Here is a 20,102-nt window from a genome sequence, read left to right as displayed (position 1 = left end):
TTCTGAATGGTGGTCTTACACCAGGGCAATATAAATGGGAAATGCAACCTCTCCAAAGAAGATCACATACGTACAATGAGGAGAGTATCCCTATGCGGCAAAAAAGATTCCGGCTCTATGAATATGATAATTACGTGTCATCCAGTAGGAAAAAAGGTATTAATAGATAGCGGCTTATGCTTCCTTGGGTGGAACGCCTGCCGCGCCCGCGATTACAAAGGAGCCACACGATGTTTCCAGTGCCACCAGTACGGCCATACCAGAAAATTCTGCACACAAGAATTACAAACTTGTCGCCACTGCGCTCTGACCGGACATGATTTTATGGATTTCCCCAAGAAATCACAAGCTGCGATCTGCGCGACCTGCACTCGCTTCAAGAAACCAGAAAAACAATGCCACGGGAGATATAGTCTGCCCTGCACAAAAAGCCGCGATTGATATGCACGTTGGCATGACCGACTATGGCGTCTAATCATACAGAAAAAAGATGACGGGTTACTTACTGTTGGTACATTCAATATATTTTATCAAAACGTGAGGTGTATTCGAACAAAGACTGTCAGTGTACGTAATGAAATTTTAATTAATAACTATGACATCATTTGTTTTACCGAAACATGGTTGAACTCAACAGTATTCAGTGAAGAATTGTTTGATGACAGATGGGGTCAGTGGGCCGGTTGTGGCCACCTTAAGGATTTTTTCGTTTTTGAATGAGCACCAAACTTGCACATAAATGTAAATTATAATTTTTCCAACATTAATGTACAATAAAAATACCTGTCTTTAATATATGTAAATATATCCAGTAACAGTTCGTTAATTATTTTAAAATAATTTTTTTTCATTGAACTCGGCACATGCGTTAGTTGTGGCCACAATTTAATCAGTTTTGGCCACACCCGTGTGCCGGTTTTGGCCACATGAATCTATGTAGGGAACTTACATTTTTTATCTAAATTAAACACAGTAATGATTATAAATCGATGTTTATTATTCAAGTTATACATTAAACTTATAAAAAATAAAAATTAGCGCAAATTTAGACCTGAGAGTTCGATTTCGAAAGTATAAAAAGAATTTTGCCTTTTGCTTTTACCTGTAAATAATGGTGGTGGCAATATCATTTTAATATCAATCTCAGCAACAGATGCCAAACCAGGAATTAGTGGCATTGTGAATTGGCTACCAGTGGTATTATGTTTTCTCAGGTAGCTTATCTCGAAGTCGTTGTCTTCGTTTTTTGAACGCAATATTTTGCCGACATAATAAAAAGTGGCTTTGGGATTCATGAATTCAACCAGGACATAATCTCATTCCAGGGGTGTTCGATCTAGTTCTTCGAAACCCGACGGCTTTACCTGTGGAATCCAGTCTTATCGTATTGTACCCTTTTCTTTGAGATAAGGCAGGAACACATTACCAATAAATTCATAGAAAGACTCAGCAGTCATCCACCCTTTGTCTGTCTTACCAATAGACCAACGATTAGGTGCATTTTGAACTACATCTGAATTCATTCTTTTGTATTTGTAAAGTGTGTCAGAGGTGGAGCTAGTTCTCCAAGAGCATTTACTGTAAACAGAGTAGTGATATTTTCTTTATCACTGTTTTTTGAAGTGTCGTAAACATGTTCGCCTTTCGTCGCTAAGACAAGTCCACCTTTGGGGGCTAAGAAGAATGAAGTTTCATCGCAGTTCCATGCTCGAGCTGGATCTTCAAAAATCTTACATCCATCAGGTCCTAACAAACTAATGACTTCTTCAAACCAGTTTCTGATTTTTTCTTCGGTTTTCAATGCGCGTGCCTTGTTTATGTACTCTGCATGTTTTTTGCTTAAATCAGGATGTCTCGTCATAAATGACTCAAACCATGTCCTCCCAGGGCGATTATTGATGAAAGGAGTATTGATGTTGCCAGTAACAACAATCGGAATCTAATAAACATTCCCTGTTAATTGGAAAACCTGCCCGGGCACAATCTTTAATCCACCTGACTAGTGACATCTCTATTTCTATACCAAGTACAGCTTGTGGTCCTACGTGACCTGAGGCCGCTGGTGCACGTCCACATATTTTGTTACGCAAAGTACTACGGGTTACTTTGTAGTTTTTACTAGCAGTAGATACCTTCATACCTCCTTTTATAGCATCGAGTGCCAAAATCACTTTCAATGGTGAATAACAAACAAAATTGCGTTTTGAGTGCTCAATAGCATCTTTCTTCTTATTTGCCGGAGTCATTTTCACAGTTCTAAAGAAGAAACATAATAATTTATTAAGTTAAAATATCAAAATTAGCGGATATGTACATTTTTTTAGATAATGGCCAAAACTAGTACTGTATGGGAGCCACTTGTGGCCACCAACGTGGCCACAACCCATACATTTGTATAAATTCTTTTGTCAGTAATGGCCACATCGAAAAATCATGTTTAAACAACCAATTTGCTAAAAATAACCTCAAAAACATATTACTTTACCCTTTTATAAGGGGTACAACTTGTTGTCAAATAAAACATCAAAAAGATTACAAATATATATTAGGATTACTTACAGTTAGGGAATGCAATCCCGCCAGGAAATGTCAATCCAGGTATTTGCGGGACTGAACAATCTTAGTCCCGCAGGATCCAGGTATTTGCGGGATCCAACAGAGTGGACTAAGATAATATCTAATCAATAGTATAAAGACCTGATACCTCGATCTACCAACCTTGTTTTTAGACTTTTAAACTTATACCTATAATAAAACAAGTTCTTTGGGACATTTTAAATGATTTATTAATAGGTATACCTTTAGTTGGACATAGGTAAAGTTTAAGTCATAAATTGGCAAAGAATAAGATACGACATAAATTTACATAACATACCCGCCTCGGAAAAGACTTTGTTTAGTGAGGTGGGTAAAAGAAATCTATGTGCACAAATGAAAATAAAATAAATTCGCCCGGATTGCCGGCACTGAAACTGAAATGAAACTTAAATTTAAATAATGACGTTCACACGATAAACAATATTCTTGTACAATGAGCATCATAAGTTTAATTAAACATTATTTTGGAAATAGCTTCGTAAAAAAGTTAAAGTATTAATTGTCTCATCTGAAAAACGGCTTCTGATATTGGACACAAGGTAGCCAGCGGCTGAAAAAGCTCGTTCAGCTTCCACGCTGGTTGTGCACAATAGTCATTAGCCTATTGTAAGTGAATTGAAGGTAATTCTCTGTAATCCCGCCAGACCAGCGGGATCCCGCAAAATTTTCGACCGAGATTAGTCCCGCTAAATGTCTGCGGGATCTCGGTATTTCGGGATCCCGGTATACCGGGATTGCATTCCCTACTTACAGTGGGTTCCTTAAGGTTTTGGATAACAATCTCAATAAAAAATTCCGCAACACTTATTCGCATCGACCAAACACAAACTGTTAACAATAAGATTTATTGTGTCACTTGTCAACGAAGGCCATTAACAAATATGCATTTTGCCATAGGGTTAAAAAAAGATTCGATTTTATTTAGCTTGTATTTCGACTTGTAAAGTTGAAAATGGCCAGAACCGGCCCGATGGCCACAACCGGCCCACTGACCCTACATAGTATTTAGAAGAGATCGCGAGTCCACCAAATCTGTGTCTAAAGAAGGTGGTGGAGTTCTAGCCGCCGTTTCTAAAAAACTTCTTGTTTCTAGAAAAACTGAGTGGGAAAGTGACAATGAAGATTTATGGTTCGTGATCAAGTCCAATACTCATTCAAACTTGTTAATTTTTATTTGTGTCGTCTACATTCCTACTAATGTAACTGTTGATAATTATTGCAGTCAGATCGTAAAATTACAGGATTTATATTTAAGGCATTCAAATTACAATTCACAGTTCATTATTACATGTGATTTCAATTTGCCAGAAACTAAATGGTTACCTGACACTTCGTTTAAAAATAATGTCCTTTCTCCTTCTAATTATAAAAGCAAGAAAGCACACAGTCTTGTGAACCTTTTATTAATTTGTAATTTCTATCAATTTAACTTTGTACTCAATGGAAATGAAAATTTATTAGACCTTATTTTGTTTGATAAAGTTTACATAGATATACATACAGCACCAGGCCAAATTAGATAATTATCACCCTTCATTTGAAATTAAGGTAAAACAAAATAAAAATAATTTCTTAGAAAATAAGAAAAATGATTCAAATTATAACTTCAGGAAAGGAAACTATAATAAATGTCAACAAGATCTATTACCGGTTAATTGGATAACACTTACTAAATAACTGATGTACTGTCAATGATATGCACTTAAATTTTGAAAAATCTTATATTTTAAACTTTACTCTAAATAAGGTTATAAACAATTTTTCCTATGTTATTAATAAGATTATTCTCAAAAAAGTGTCTTCTATAAGAGATCTAGGAATTACTTTTGATTCTAGATTTATATTTGATTTACACATTAATGACATTAAGTCCAAATCACTTAAAATGATGGGATTTAAAACCTTTCAAAGATCCTCTATCAATTCTAACCCTTTCCTATGCCTCAATTAGAAGTAAACTTGAATATGGAAGCACTATTTAGAATCAACATTGTAGCAAGAATGAAAACATTTTAGAATCAGTAAAAAAAATGCTTAGACCATTATCTTTCAAATGTGGACTAAATGATCATCTTAGATCATACGACGCACGTCGTGAATACTTTAAGATTAATACACTTAAAATAAGAAGGCAATTGACTGACCTAATAATTATGTTTGAATAAAATTATCCACGGCCATCTTGATATCTCATTATGTCTTGGCAATATTGAAATAAATGTCCCCAATTCCCATTGTTTAAGACACCATAGCATTTTTCACGTGAATATATTCAAACATAATATCGCTGTGCTGAAGTAGATATTTTCGTCGATAATCTATACAAATTCAAAAAAAAGTTCACTATTTGTTTGGTTTTTTAATTGTACGTAACCTGTATTTAATTGCATTTTTGCCTGTGTGTATGTAATGTTTAGATTGTAACTTAACTAAGTTTTTATAACTGGATAGCTCTTACGTAAGTGAGAACATCTGTAAAAACCCAGTATAAATAAATAAATAAATTGTTATCCCGCTGGCGTTGGTTGTAGAATTACTGACCAAAGCGTCAGAATATGTTTTCGACTGGTAAGACGAATCATTAGCAAATGAAGTAGATTCGTTGACAAACTCATAAGCACATGAAGTAGTCAGGTTAACAAAATCATAAGCAAATGTAGTAGTTTTTTTTTTAAATTTTATTTAGTTACTTTTTTAAATAATTAGGTACATTTTTGTATGGCACATGAAAAAAAAATATATAAAATTAAAACAGATTATTGAAGTCCTCCTCACTAGGAGATCCTGTGCTGAGGGGGACTATATATGTTAGTATACGTTTTCAGCGACTAAGATGATTTTTTTCATATATTAGCTAGTTATTCTTCCGTTATTTCCTTAAGTCAAGATTTGATGTCCTTAATGTAGTTTTTTTTCGTTTTCCTTTGTTTGATGTTGAGAGGGAGCTTATTATATAATTTTATTGCTAAAAATTCAGAGCTTCTTTGTCCAAAGGTAGAATTACATTTAGAAATATTTAGTATGTCTGTTTGCTTCGCTCTGGTTTTATGATCGTGAGAGGGGTTTGCCTCTGGTTTATTTTTTAGGTGATGAACTAGAATATTTTTAGCATAGATTTTTTGTAAACTTGGAACATCAAACAGATTAAAAATATCAGTAGTTGGCGTCCTTAAGGGGAGCTTTAATAAGGTTTTTATGATCCAATTTTGAGTTTTCTTTAGTTGTTTAAGATGGTTTGATGATGCTGAGCCCCATCCTATTATTCCATATTCCTAAAAAAAAAATTAAAAAAAAAATAAAAAAAATAGAGAGTGGCATACATTGTGCTACATTTTTCTGTGACAATTTTAAAACCAACTATGTAGCTCATACACCTATAAATAGACTACATCATTTTGGCAATAAATTTGGGAATATTGTAGACATGCTTAATTAAAGATTCCGTATTAGTTATGAAACGAAATCTTTTTAATCATTTTACTGAGATGTATGAATTCACAATTCTGTAGTGAATACACTTTTGTTTTTATATGTATATGTTCCTCAATACATATTTAGCTTTCCGTAATCCACACTATTAATTTGAATTTACCTTAATTTTATCAAAAATCATAATTTATTGTAAACTATGTAACACAACTGTATTCCTTGTTAACTACTTTTGTAAAAGCCCATTAGGGCGTAAATAAATAAATAAATAAATAATATACTCTCTTTAGATCTGTAGTTGACAAGATATTTCGTAATTTTTTGAAGAAATAGATGAGTTTTGTTAGCTTTTTTGAGGTTCCTTCGATGTGTGCATCCCAATGAAGTCTGTCGTCAATTGAAATCCAAAGATTTTTAATTGTTTTAGTTTGGACTATATGCGGGCAAGAACATTGCGGATATTTGTTTAGACATTCATGTTATTTGAGTGTATGCTCATTCGTTGGTTGACCTCTTTTGTTTTAAGAGAATGTTAGATATTTAGTTTTACTCACATTTAATGTAAGGGAGTTTGCTTTTAACCAGTTTTGGAGTACAGTCAGACCTTGCTCCGTACTTCCATTTTTTTAAATTTAAAAAATAGTATTAAATGGTCAATTGTATCAACAGCTTTTTGAAGGTCAATAAAAACTGCCAAGCATTTTTTACCTTCATCCAGTTTTTTTTAAATTGTATTTGTTACTTTAGCTACAGCATCACCAGTACCCAGGTTTTCCCTAAAACCATATTTCGTCGTTGATAATATTTTATTTTCATCCAAAAATTTAACCATTTGTTTTTTATTACTTTTTCCAATGTTTTCGAAAGTGTAGGTAATAGACTAAATGGCCGATAGTTAGATATATCATTTTTGGGACCACTTTTGTATATTGGAATAATCATAGCAATTTTAAGACGTGTGGGAAAAATACCTTTTCTTATTGAAAGATTTACAAGGCACGTCAGTGGGTAGATTAGCTCATTTAGAAGATATTTAATTGCTCTGTTTGATAGGAGTTCATTTCCCGATGAGGTATTTGTGTTTAGGGAGGCTATGGTATTTCTTATATCTTCACTTGTTATCTTGACTATGTTAAGGGAGTTTTCTTAATTGACATTTTCATTCCACACTGTTTTTTCGGCAGTAAATGAAGATTGTTTGATTTTATTTGCTAAGTTCGAGCCAATTTTGCAAAAATATTGACTAAATGATTGGTTGAATAAATCACACAAAGGAGCACACAAAGTTGGCTGGATATCCAAATTATAAGCTATAGAGGTAGTCTGGCCGACCAAATCATAAGGAAATAAAGAAGGCTGGCCAACCACCTCATTATCAAATGAAGAAGGCTGGTTTACCAAACCATCAGTAAATGGAGTAGACTGATTGATGAAATCTTTAACAAAAGAAGTAGGCTGGTTGACATGATCACAAAGCATTTGCATTTCGTTATCTTCTACAATTGATTTGTAGTAATGATTATCTTCTCAACAATATATATTTGATAAATGATTTTGCTTCTAAGGAATGTTAGAATTCATTTTCCTCAGAATTCGTCTTTGTGAACTGGACAAGTTGTTTTATTTTTATTTAGAATATATTTTTAAATTTTTCTAGAAGCACAAACAGGATATTTAAAGTACAATCTTGTGGGAAGTATAAAATAACTTAACGTGCAAATACTAATGCGTCTGCAAATACACATTTGCACATTCACAGAAGCAAAAGCAATAATATCAGTATTTTTAAACAAAGTTTAATATTACAAAAATTAAAAGACATAATAATTTAAAAAAATATATTTTTAAATTTGGTATATAATAGAAAATATCAAACCATCAAATATCGACAAATATTTTTTTTTGTAGGTACAGAGATTGTGGAGATATCATTTGAAATAAGTTATATTATTTTCGAAAATATCTATACTAGTATGTAGTTTAGCAAGATCGTTGTATGATCGAGACATTTTAGACATATGATTAAAATATCCAGTGTTATTAGCGAAAATTTCGATCCATATATATATTTATTTATTTATTAATTAATTTACGGACAATATGTCCATTAAAACCATAATATTGACACGAATAAGAAAACATAGATGACAGTGAATGGAGAGTACATGAATGTGAAGGGCATAGACAATGTAAAATAGAAAATGTTCATATAGAATATAACTACAAGTCATAGCATCAATAACGATTAAGTTGTGAAAAATTACACATTACGTATCGCTTTTTGAAAGTCATTTAGACTTACACCAAAAAATTCAATGCTCTGACTTGAGTTTACAAGTCTCGACATTCTAGACAAAGAAGAATGGTACCCATAGTTAGTTGAATGGTGATTGAGGAACAACAATTCATTATTTCGGAGTCTACGGGATGGGGTGTTGAATTGAATGAGTTGTAGCAGTTCAGGTGAGTCGGTTATACTGTTGATTATTTTAAATATGCAAATTAGATCGGAGTCTTTTCTACGTTTTTCTAATGAAGATAGGTTTAAAGTCTGTTCAATTACCTCATATGAGTAATCGCCTCTTTCAAGTCCTAACCTCCAAGCAATTCGCCGTAGGAAGCGATGTTGGACAGATTCGATGTGACTAATGTGGACAGCATAGAAAGGAGACCAAATGACACTGGCATATTCAAGGTGAGGACGAACCAACGAACAATATAGAGTTTTAAGTGTTCTTATATGTTTAAAGTCTGAGGTAATTCTATGAATGAACCCGAGTAGCTTAAGTGATTTATTTACGATGTTATTTATATGATTTCGAAAAGAGAGATTGCAATCAAGAGTGACCCCAAGGTCCTTGATGGATGTTACAGTTGATAGACAAGCACCATTTAGTTTATACTCAAACTGAATAGGTTTATTGGCTCTGTAAAAGGACAAAACTTTACATTTATCAACATTGAGTTCATTGGGTTAAAAAGAAGCGGTGCCAAATGGGCTCCTTGGGGAACACCGGACGTTACATCAATGTTAAAGGATTCATAGTTATTTATTTTAACTTTTTGTTTTCTGTCACTCAAGTAAGATTGAAAAAATGATAACATAGGGTTTCTAATACCTAAAGCTTAAAGTTTGGCCATGAGTATTGAGTGATTTACTTTGTCAAAGGCTTTAGAGAAGTCGGTGTAAAGGACATCAGCCTGAGAGTTGTCTTCTAAAGCTTTAACAATGATGTTTGTAAAAGAAAGTAAATTAGTTGTTGTAGATTTCGCTGATCTAAATCCATGCTGTTGATTGATTTTCTTTGTAATTATTGATTCAAATATTTTCGGAATATTAGATATAATTGATATTGGTCTGTAATTTCCAATATTTGATTTGTTCACAGACTTGAAAATGGGTCGAATATACGAAATTTTCCATGAGTCTGCAAAAGTTCCGGATGATAGTGATAAGTTGTACAACATACAAATTGGGTTAGCTAAAGTATATTTACATTCTTTTAGTAAGATCTCTGGAAAGCCATCAGGTCCGGAAGTTTTTTTATGAGAAAGATTATTTAAGGCTTGGTATACCTTGGTATTATAAATATACAAAAACATCTAAACATACAATATCGAAATATCTAACATGTATATATAAACACACGAACCAGGTTCCACCGTGGGAACAGCAGTGAATTTTAAGTCATCCGTTTGTAGAAAATGAATAGTTGCAGTTGGAACATGAGGAAGGTTTTTCCCGAGTAAATCAATGTGGGGCACTCGTAACATGAAAAAGGTTATTTCTACTGTTCTTTTTATTCATAAATATGAATAGTTGAACATGGAACATGAAAATGGTTTTTTACACTGTGAGTCAGCATATGTCTCATAAAATTTCCGTTTCGAGAAAAGTCGCAATCGGAACATGAAAAAAGTTAATCCTTTTTGTGAGTTAGCATATGTTGTGTCAAACTTCTATTTCGAGTACATGAATAGCTAGACTCGGAATATGAAAAAAGTTTTTCTCCAGTATGAGTCAGCATATGGTGCGTCAGATATCTCTTTCGAGAAGGTGAAAAGTTGCATATGAAACATGAAAAGGGTTTTTCTGCACTGTGGGTGAGCATATGGCTCCTTTGATGGCTCTTTCGAGACATTGAAAAGTTGCATATGGAACATCAACAAGGTTTTTATGAACTATGGGTCAGCATATGTCTCTTCAATTTTTTTGTTTGAAGAACATGAATAGTTGCACTCGGAACATGAAAAAGGTTTTTCTCTGCTGTGAGTTAGAATGTGGCGCGTCAGATTGATTTTTCGTGAAAATGAATAGTTGCACTCGGGACATGCAAAAGTTTTTTCTCTACTGTGGGTCAGCATATGGTTCCTTAGATAGCTGTTTTGAGAACATGAAAAGCTGCATATGGAACATGAAAAAGATTTTTCTCCATTGTGGGTCAGCATATGGCTCCTTAGATCGCTCTTTCGTAAACATGAATAGTTGCACTCGGGACATGAGAAAGGTTTTTCTCCACTGTGGGTCAGCATATGGCTCCATAAATTGCTCTTTTCAGAACATGAAAAGTTGCATGTGGAACATGAAAAAGGTTTTTCTCCACTGTGGGTCGTCATATGTCTCTTCAAATGATTGTATGAAGAACATGTATAGTAGCACTCGGAACATGAAGAAGGTTTTCTCCACTGTGAGTTAGCATGTGGCGCGTCAGATTGCTCTTTCGTGAACACGAATAGTTGCACTCGGGACATGCAAAAGTTTTTTTCTCTACTATGGGTCAGCATATGGTTCCTTAGATAGTTCTTTTGAGAACATGAAAAGCTGCATATGGAACATGAAAAAGGTTTTTCTCCATTGTGGGTCAGCATATGCCTCCTTAGATCGCTCTTTCGTAAACATGAATAGTTGCACTCGGGACATGAGAAAGGTTTTTCTCCACTGTGGGTCAGTATATGGCTCCTTAGATTGCTCTTTAGTGAACACGAATAGTTGCACTCGGGACATGAGAAAGGTTTTTCTCCACTGTGGGTCAGCATATGCCTCCTTAGATCGCTCTTTTGAGAGAATGAAAAGCTGCATATGGAACATGAAAAAGGTTTTTCTCCATTGTGGGTCAGCATATGCCTCCTTAGATTTCTCTTTTGAGAACTTGTATAGTTGCACTCGGAACATGAGAAAGGTTTTTCTCCACTGTGGGTCAGTATATGGCTCCTTAGATTGCTCTTTAGTGAACACGAATAGTTGCACTCGGAACATGAGAAAGGTTTTTCTCCACTGTGGGTCAGAATATGTCTCTTCAAATTATTGTTTGAAGAACATGTATAGTTGCACTCGGAACATGAAAAAGGTTTTTCTCCACTGTGGGTCAGCATATGGCTCCTTAGATTGCTCTTTTGAGAACATGTATAGTTGCACTCGGAACATGAAAAAGGTTTTTCTCCACTGTGGGTCAGCATATGTCTCCTTAGTTTGCTCTTTTCAGAACATGAAAAGTTGCATGTGGAACATGAAAAAGGTTTTTCTCCACTGTGGGTCAGCATATGCCTCCTTAGATCGCTCCTTCGTAAACATGAATAGTTGCACTCGGAACATGAGAAAGGTTTTTCTCCACTGTGGGTCAGTATATGGCTCCTTAGATTGCTCTTTAGTGAACACGAATAGTTGCACTCGGGACATGAGAAAGGTTTTTCTCCACTGTGAGTCGGCGTGTGGCTCGTCAGACGGCTCTTTTGAGAACAGAAAAATAATGATTTTTCCACAGGATGCGTCTTTAGATCTGTCGACAAATTAGGAAAAAAATACGTATATAGAAAGCTAAACAAGTCTTATAACCTACGTACAGCGTAAATAGGTTATAAGATTTGTCTAGCTTTATCACACTTTTAAAATGTGTGATAAGTCGTCAGTGTGTTGATTTATCATCGAACTGAAAATGCTTGTACTAAGCGAAACCGGTAATTTTAAGAAAATCAAATAAATAACTTGTTTTTCAAAACAAGCAGCTGGAATTATTAAAACTTACATAAAAACGTGGTTTGATCTGCAGTCTGGGAAATGCTTTCAAAGCGTTTTAAGTAGTTTTTTTAACATCGCGAAGGCCACGGAAATTTATCCCCCTTCATCTTCTCGGGGTACAAGATCCGCCTTGATGGTTAACGCCTTTTTTACAGGTTGCACATTTATGCAACCTGTAAAATATACGTACATTGCTAAACCATACCGGAGAGAACAGAGTGATACCAGATAACATAAGCACTTTGAATTCATAAAAATGTAAAACATTGGAGAGCACGAATTGTTTGACGTGTTCTCAATAATCGGTTTTACCTGATGTGTGGGTAATTCTTTCGAAACGTTCTAAGCATTCCTTTTTAATATCCGGCAGGTCAATGTCGATCTCCACGTACGGATATCCCCCTTCATCTTCTCGGGGTCGAAGATCCGCCTTGATGGTAACTGTCTCCAAATAAATGCTACCTGGATAAACAAAACAACAATACTTATATCGATAATGGATGTACATCAAAACGTATTTGTGTTAGTAGAAAGATTTAAATAAAATAAAAGCATGAAACAGAACAAGATCGAGACAAATAAAAAGATAAATGTCACTGAATTCAGGATTAACACGACGTTTTGAAGACTTGTTTTTATTAAGGACGCCTGTCCCAGAAATACAAGAGATCCTGGGTTCAATTGCAAGTTGTGACCGTTATTCGTTTATTTTAATATCCTTTTCTCTTTGATTATATATTATATTCATAATATATCACGAGTAAATCCATGAAAATGATTGCATTTATACATAGAATATCGAAGCCATTCAATAATCCCCAATCCAATATAACCTTGTACCACTCATTGGTCAGAAGCATATTGGAATATGGGAGTGTTATCTGGAACCCACACTACTTGAAATATTCAAAAACTATTGAATCTGCACAAAAAACAAATTTATGATTGTTATCATTTAAACTTGGACTAAATGCCGTACTCCAGTCTTACGAGGAACGACTCCAAAACTTTAACTTTACGACCCTGGATAAAAGAAGACAATGTGCTGACTTAATATGTCTACACAAAATTGTTCATGACAAGCTTGAAGCAACTCATTGTCTGAACAATATTCTTATTAAAGTTCCTCATAGACGTAATTTAAGAAGGCAGAATTTATTCCATCTAGAATTTTTTAAGAACAATATAGCATACTTCAATCCACTGTCGCGAATTTGTCGTCTGTACTATTCTATTGAGTGTAACTACATAGATATATATGCAAATAGTCTCGCTTATTTTAAAAAGCAAATTAGCAATAGATTGTGAATGTTTTTCGTTTTTTTTTATAAACTGAGAATGTTTCTTTGTTTTTGATTTCACATATTGATCTATATGTTTTTTTTAATTTTATTGTATCTCTTCTTTTGCCTTGTTCACGTTTTGCTGTTATCTTTTCTTAATACACAGTGTAAAATGACACTTAAATTTTTTTTTTTTTTTTTGTGACACCTCAAAAACTAACTTAACTATGTCACCACCCGGTCGGGCGGCGCTGTGAGGCGGAGTAAGGTAGGGGCTGTGAATGATGTGAACATAAGATTTTAAGTGGACTGTTGACAAATGTTTTTTTTTCATGTTTATAGTCTATAAATGTTCCTTAACAATAAAATAAATTAATTATTACCTTCAAAATAGGTAAATATAAAAATTTACATGGTATGATATTTATATTAATAATTGTGTTAATACTAAAAACAAGTTGAAGATAAACCTAGACTCAAATCATCCAGCATGGAGCTTCGAATGTTCAGTATACAAAAGGAAATTGGAATTGGAGAAGAAAAAGGTAATTTTTTTTTATAAAAAGCAACCAACTGCAAGGAATCATATATTTAAATATTCAGAGTCTGATATCGAATAATGAAGAAATCCAGATACTGATTGAACGAAATGATCCTGCACTTGTAATGTTAAGCGAGACTCACATTACATGCGATTTTGAAGACAGCAAAGTTACTTTTCAAGGATATACAACAATACGCTGTGATTCCTACAGTAGACACACAGGGGGAGCAATAATAATTATCAAAAAAGACATATTATATGAAGTTATTTCTAACACAAAATACGAAAAGAACTGCTGGATACTAGCGATCAGGATAACTTCTGGATATAAGAAAGGAGTATACGGAGTAATTTACCATTCTCCAAATGCAAGTACCAAAGACTTTCTATCATTTATAGAGAACTGGTGCACCCAAAACCTCGAAGAAGAAGAAGATAATATCCTAACTGGTGACTTGGTGACTGGTAGCATACAGAACTGCTTCAACAAATATTTTGTAAACAGCATAACGAAATTACATCAGAGCATACCAATACTGAAGGAAGACAACCGCGAGAGAAATGTTCCCCTAAACCGAGAAAAACTTGTGTTTAAAGAGATTGATGAAACATTTCTTTTACAGATTCTAAACAGCACCAAATCAAAAGAGAGTCCAGATGGAATAAATTTTACAGTTTTAAGGGATGCAATGCCAGTGATAGGACCTCATCTACTGAACATAATAAATGAATCGTTAAGAAGTGGAAAATTTCCAAACACATGGAAAACATCTATTGTGATCCCGATTCCGAAAGTTGTTAATACCAGAAAATGTGAAGAATTTAGTCTTATAAATATGTTACCAAAATACGAACAGGTACTAGAAATTGTAATAAAGAAACAACTCGTTGAGTATTTGGAAAAACATCATATATTATGTGACGAACAATCAGGATTCCGTAATAATAACTCCTGTGAAGCTGCAATAAACATTGTGATTGATACATGGAAGAAAGAAACAGATAATAAAAAAATCACCATTGCAGCATTTTTAGATTTTAAAAGAGCATTTGAAACGATAGAAAGGAAAAAACTTTGGGAAAAATTAGAAGATATAGGTCTTTCTGAAGTAGCTCTAAATCTTTTCAAAGAATATCTCCATGAAAGAAAACAGGTAACAAAAGTGGAAAGCTCAGAATCAGAACCGATAGAAAACAACCTCGGTGTTCCACAAGGGTCGGTATTAGGTCCAATTCTATTCATTATTTACATTAATGATATAATTAAAACCATAAAACATTGCAAAATTAGATTATTTGCAGACGATACATTAATCTATATTTCATGTGAAGAGTACATAGATGCAATCAATAAATTAAATGAAGACCTACAAAATATAGCGAAATGGCTGAAATTAAACAAATTAAAATTGAATGTCAACAAAACAAAATATATGGAAATAGGCAACAAAACGCATAACACAGAGTTAAAATTGACAATTAATGACGAAAAAATTGAAAAAGTAAATGAAATTAAGTACCTGGGTGTGATACTAGATTCAAAACTAACTTTCGCAGCAAATTTTGAATATGTGATAAAAAAAGTTGTCTAAAAAATTCAATTTTCTTAGAAGATTAAGAAATAAACTAAATGGAAACACTACAGAGCTGATTTATAAAACTATAGTTGCTTCACATTTAGATTATTGCTCTACTATGTTGTATTTGGCCAATGAAGGAAACTTGAACAAGCTAGATGTTATACAGAATAGAGCTATGAGATGTATACTAGGAAAAGGAAAATACGCAAGCATAGATCAAATGAGAGAACAGCTAAATTGGATTTCTATAAAAAAGAGACTATTATTTAATGTGTTAATTTTTGTACATAAAATCATGAACAACCAAATGCCAAAAAATTTTAAGGATGAAATTGTTTTTAATAGAGATGTTCATAATTACGAAACCAGAAATGTAAATAGGATTAGATTGCCACATATGAAAAAAACAAAATCACAGAAATGCCTAATGTACAAAGGACTAAAAATGTATAATGAAATGCCTGAAAGTCTGAAGAATGAAGGAAGAATGAATGTATTTAAAAATAAATGTTATATTTATTGTAAAAATATGTAAAATTACAAAATGAAATATGATCTTGTTTATATTAGTTTATATTCAAATACCTAAACTAACTCAATAAATAATAAAAAAAATAAAAATAAATTATATGGTTTATATAAGAAATAAGAAACACCAAGATGTCCGCTTCAGACATTCTTCCGATTCTTCAGCATAAAACGACGTTTTTTCTTGAGCACTTTCATTGCGGAGTATGGTAGTTAGGAATGATGTTTTCTTCCATCAATATATGTGTATTTTTAACATACAATAAAGAATGTAACTTAAATCATGTCACAAATAAATTTTCGACACGACATTTCAAAACGGTCATGAATTTAGAACATCCGAATTTAATGTCCTAAATTTTTAGCATATGCAACTTACTGGCTGACGGAATACTCTCCGCATATTGCAAACATTCATTATTTACATTTTGGAGGTCGATGTCTATATCCGTGTACGGTATTTCACCGTCTTCTTCCTGGGGCCCTGGTTCCGTCTTGATGGAAACATTATCTGGATTTAGTAGATTCATGGCACTGCCCTGTGGTAGCGATAGCTTCAAAGCAAAACAAACATACCTGAAAAGATCAGTGATAATGGAAGTGAATGACCTTTACATTTATTTATTTTTACTAACAAAAGTTTTTTTCACACATAAATACAGGGGGAAATAGGGGAAAAGGTTTTTTTTGTTACTGATATCTCTAACATATTTCTTGAAAGTGTTCAAAATTAGAAGAGAACAATAATAGAATTTCATTAATGCTTCTGGTGGTGATTTTCCAAAGTAATATTTTCGTGAGTGGGTATAGTGGTGTTCGGAAAATGAAGTGTTTAGTTTAGGGCATGCAAATATGTATTTAAGGATTGTACTATTTTCAGTAATGAATCAGAAATTTTCTTTTTCTATAAAAAAAATTGAATACATGTTTGAATTTTTCACAAATAACTGAAATTTGAGAGAATCGCCACCAATCGTGCAATAACCCAACATATAATACATTACAATATCTATCTCTAAAGATTGAGTGTATTGTTAAAGAATTCGTTTTACATTCGTACACCATAATGGATTTTGTCAATACACGATATGAGAACAATGGATATTACTATGACTGACGTATAAGCAATCAGAGACTTGGATTAGAGGAAGAAAGAGTGAGCAGATATACCGTAGCATTAAACTAAAAGCCGTGGACAGAGCATTATAGCGATTTTTTATGAATGGCATTGAAGCCATATCCAAATGCCTGGCAACCATCTTGTATGACATACTTTTGAAATTATTTACAAGCAAACTGGCGCAAATGGTACGCAAATTTAATGAATTATTTTTATTTAATTTCTGTATCATTAGTGCAATTATAACGGCTTATAAATTTATTTAATTTGGTGACTGGATAACTAATCAAAATGAAAACTCAACATACATTTTTTAAAAAGTGATGGAAAGCCATGAAAAGTGATGCAAACACTAGGTTAAATATCTAGCCTAAATTTTGTTTCATCACTATTATTGACCTTATATGATTTTTAAGAGGTGTGTTGAATTGTCAGTTTGATGACTTATCATAGAAGCGTATAAACAGTGTTGCTGTCTCACTTTAATAGTGCTTAAGTCAAGGTTGACATCTAATTATTCTACTCATGTTCTTATCATACAACTTGGTATAAGAAACTAGGGGTGAAATGCAGATCACGCCAAACTCTGGGAATTGAATAAAAATGCACTTTCTAGATGAGAAAAGTGTGTAGAAATTCATTAAAAAAAGAATAAATAGGAACGAAACTAGGTCACGTTAGATACATCGCGGTTGTTTGTTTTAGCCTGCCATAGCTCAAATTAAAGATCAGTGGTCGTTCAGTTAGATTTGGAATAACGGCTGCTACCAAAATAAATATGAATATTATTACTTACCAATAACTATCACAAGTGTGGGATGATAAATTTAACTTCGCGGGTTAAACGTTGAAAGGGTATTATGTAGAGTTACAGATTGGAAACATGATGGAACAACTGGCAGTGAAGAAAGGATGTGTCAAAATTATTGCTAAGTTGTACATAGACAATAATGAAGTCATAGACAGTAAATTATCTATTTGCTTTTATCAAATAATTTGAGTTTCTTTTGTATGTTTATTTAGATATTTTGATATAGGTAAATGTTACATAAATCTGAGAATATTTTAACGCTATCGTTTGGACGGTTTCAGCCCTCTGATTGAGCAAATTCAAATCGTATGATTCGGGCGAATTCCGCATAGCCGTCGCGCAAAATAAGTAAAACGGTGGTCTGCAGGCAAAAAACGACCACTCTGCCCCTCAACTTCAACCGACCATAAGGTTCATTTCAGTTTGTAAGCGACCGGACCCAAAAAACTAAAACTCCTAAACTTAGACCCGAATTTATACTGAAATACCGTTACAAAATTTAATTGCAACCTCACGGCGATCAAAACTGGAAACTCTCAACTCACGGAAGAAATTCCGCAGTTGTTATATTTCCAAGCAGCAGGTTCACCAGTAAAAATATTAAGTTTTAACAAGGAAACTTTTGTACCAAAAACATATTTAACATTTGGTTTTTTTTCACCGTCGTGCCGTTAGAGAATGTACTATTTTTGGATCACTTCATGTTCAGTCACGCCGATTTGCTTTTGACAGGCCGTGTGCTAACCAATAGTATGGTCAGAATTTGAACTGTACAGTTTGAATTCACACACGTCAACCATAATCACGGAGTGCCGTGAGCCGTACAATCGCATCGAAACGTTCGTCTTGTCTTAACCAATGTGTATACTATCGCCGGTTATTTATCGGAATAATCCCTTAATACGTATTTTGTCGCAACCAATTCAAAATAACGAGTGCTACCGTACAACGATCACCGTTCCAGTGCTGACAGATGATTCTCGAGATGCAGATTTCGTTCGCCACCCGGTAAGCTGACTGTGAATTAACCTTACAAATTGTGTTATCGCATTCGCCTGTCATAAGCCAAAGGCTTTATCCATGCTTTATCTGTGTGGAATAGCCCTTTAAAATACGGCTATCCCAACCCTTGTTCGATCCTCGAACACTTCATGTTATACGAGTTTTCTTCAAAATTATCGTTTCTGCTCACATAAATTTTTCCATTAAGTGTATCGAAAAAAATGTTTTTTAGAAAGTTATTAATTCGTCTGATTAATACTGTACAATATTTTTTTCCACAATTACGTGTTAAATATTCGACGTGCAAAGAATCACGCTACAGACAGATTCTTCAGTGTTGCCAGCGTATATCGATTTCTAATTTATTCCGATATAAATATGAAATGTCCCTAGGTAAGGAGGTGACTTGAATTCACAGAACGACCAAGTCAATACAACAGTGTTAATGCATTTGCCTAAATTGGTTATTTGCGCAAATAGTTAATATCCCAGTCCCAGGTGAGGTGTATCATCTGACTTCCAAAAGTATACAAGTTGAAGGTTAAATACCTTCATAAGCTCAGCTTTATGCATGTTTCTGATGAGGCTGTTAGAGTGCATATGAGTCATCCATCTAATGCCGATTACCAGAAGAATAGGAATAGGAAGCCTAGGAAGAAGAATTGCGCATTGTGGCTGACGGTGGGCAGGTGACAGATATTCGTCTATTATTTACACGTTCATCGGTTGATGACTAACGGGGGTACAATGCTCCAACCAGTTCTCACGATATCGCCATGGTATACATAGAAGACGTATATCCTATAGTTCTCCAACTATTATTTCTATCAGGTGAATGTGGTTTGACCTCAGGCTTTCAGCATCAAGCTGATTTCTGTACTGCTCAACGTCATACTGTTACTGCTATGCAGTCTTATGCAAGTAAATTAGCAGTGCGAAGAAACATTTTTAATCCAGTCCATTTCGCCCGTAAACGTTTTCAACAGTATTTAATCCATGCTTACATTATTTATGAGTCTGGTTGCCTAGATTGCATAAGAAAAAACCAACGACAACTCAACCAACGACAACGAAAAACCAACGACAACGAGTGGTATGCTACCAAGGTTTGCAAGATCATGTAGCTACTGATAGAGGAGTATGTGCAGGTAATAGTCACTATTCCATCTTCATTTACTGGTGGACCACGCC

At 33.9% G+C, this 20,102-nt stretch overlaps 1 protein-coding gene across 1 annotated transcript; it reads right to left on the bottom strand.

Annotated features, from left to right (window-relative positions):
* Nucleotides 1-174: 174 nt before the first annotated feature.
* Nucleotides 175-18,022, bottom strand: LOC149414312 (uncharacterized). The gene is made up of 5 exons (XM_089643873.1): nucleotides 17,895-18,022; nucleotides 16,358-16,554; nucleotides 12,356-12,505; nucleotides 11,724-11,804; nucleotides 175-269 (listed from the first exon to the last, which is right to left on the bottom strand). The coding sequence occupies exons 2-5, from the start codon at nucleotides 16,506-16,508 to the stop codon at nucleotides 175-177; spliced, it is 477 nt and encodes a 158-aa protein (XP_089499999.1). The 5' UTR covers nucleotides 16,509-16,554; nucleotides 17,895-18,022.
* Between the last annotated feature and the right edge of the window lie 2,080 nt (nucleotides 18,023-20,102).

Source organism: Hesperophylax consimilis, chromosome 20 (genome assembly GCF_061612785.1).
Source record: "Hesperophylax consimilis isolate HC1 chromosome 20, BYU_Hcon_1.0, whole genome shotgun sequence".
NCBI classification, from domain to species: domain Eukaryota; kingdom Metazoa; phylum Arthropoda; class Insecta; order Trichoptera; family Limnephilidae; genus Hesperophylax; species Hesperophylax consimilis.
Note: the sequence above shows the minus strand (reverse complement) of the source record. Positions and strands in the feature narration are given on the sequence as shown.

Excerpts from the sequence above, each read along its gene's own strand:
- LOC149414312 (XM_089643873.1), bottom strand. The coding sequence starts at position 16,508 with ATGAATCTACTAAATCCAGATAATGTTTCCATCAAGACGGAACCAGGG. Across the intron at positions 12,506-16,357 it reads GGAGAGTATTCCGTCAGCCA|GTAGCATTTATTTGGAGACA; the intron begins GTAAGTTGCATA and ends TTGTTTATCCAG. Across the intron at positions 11,805-12,355 it reads AAGAATTACCCACACATCAG|ATCTAAAGACGCATCCTGTG; the intron begins GTAAAACCGATT and ends ATTTGTCGACAG.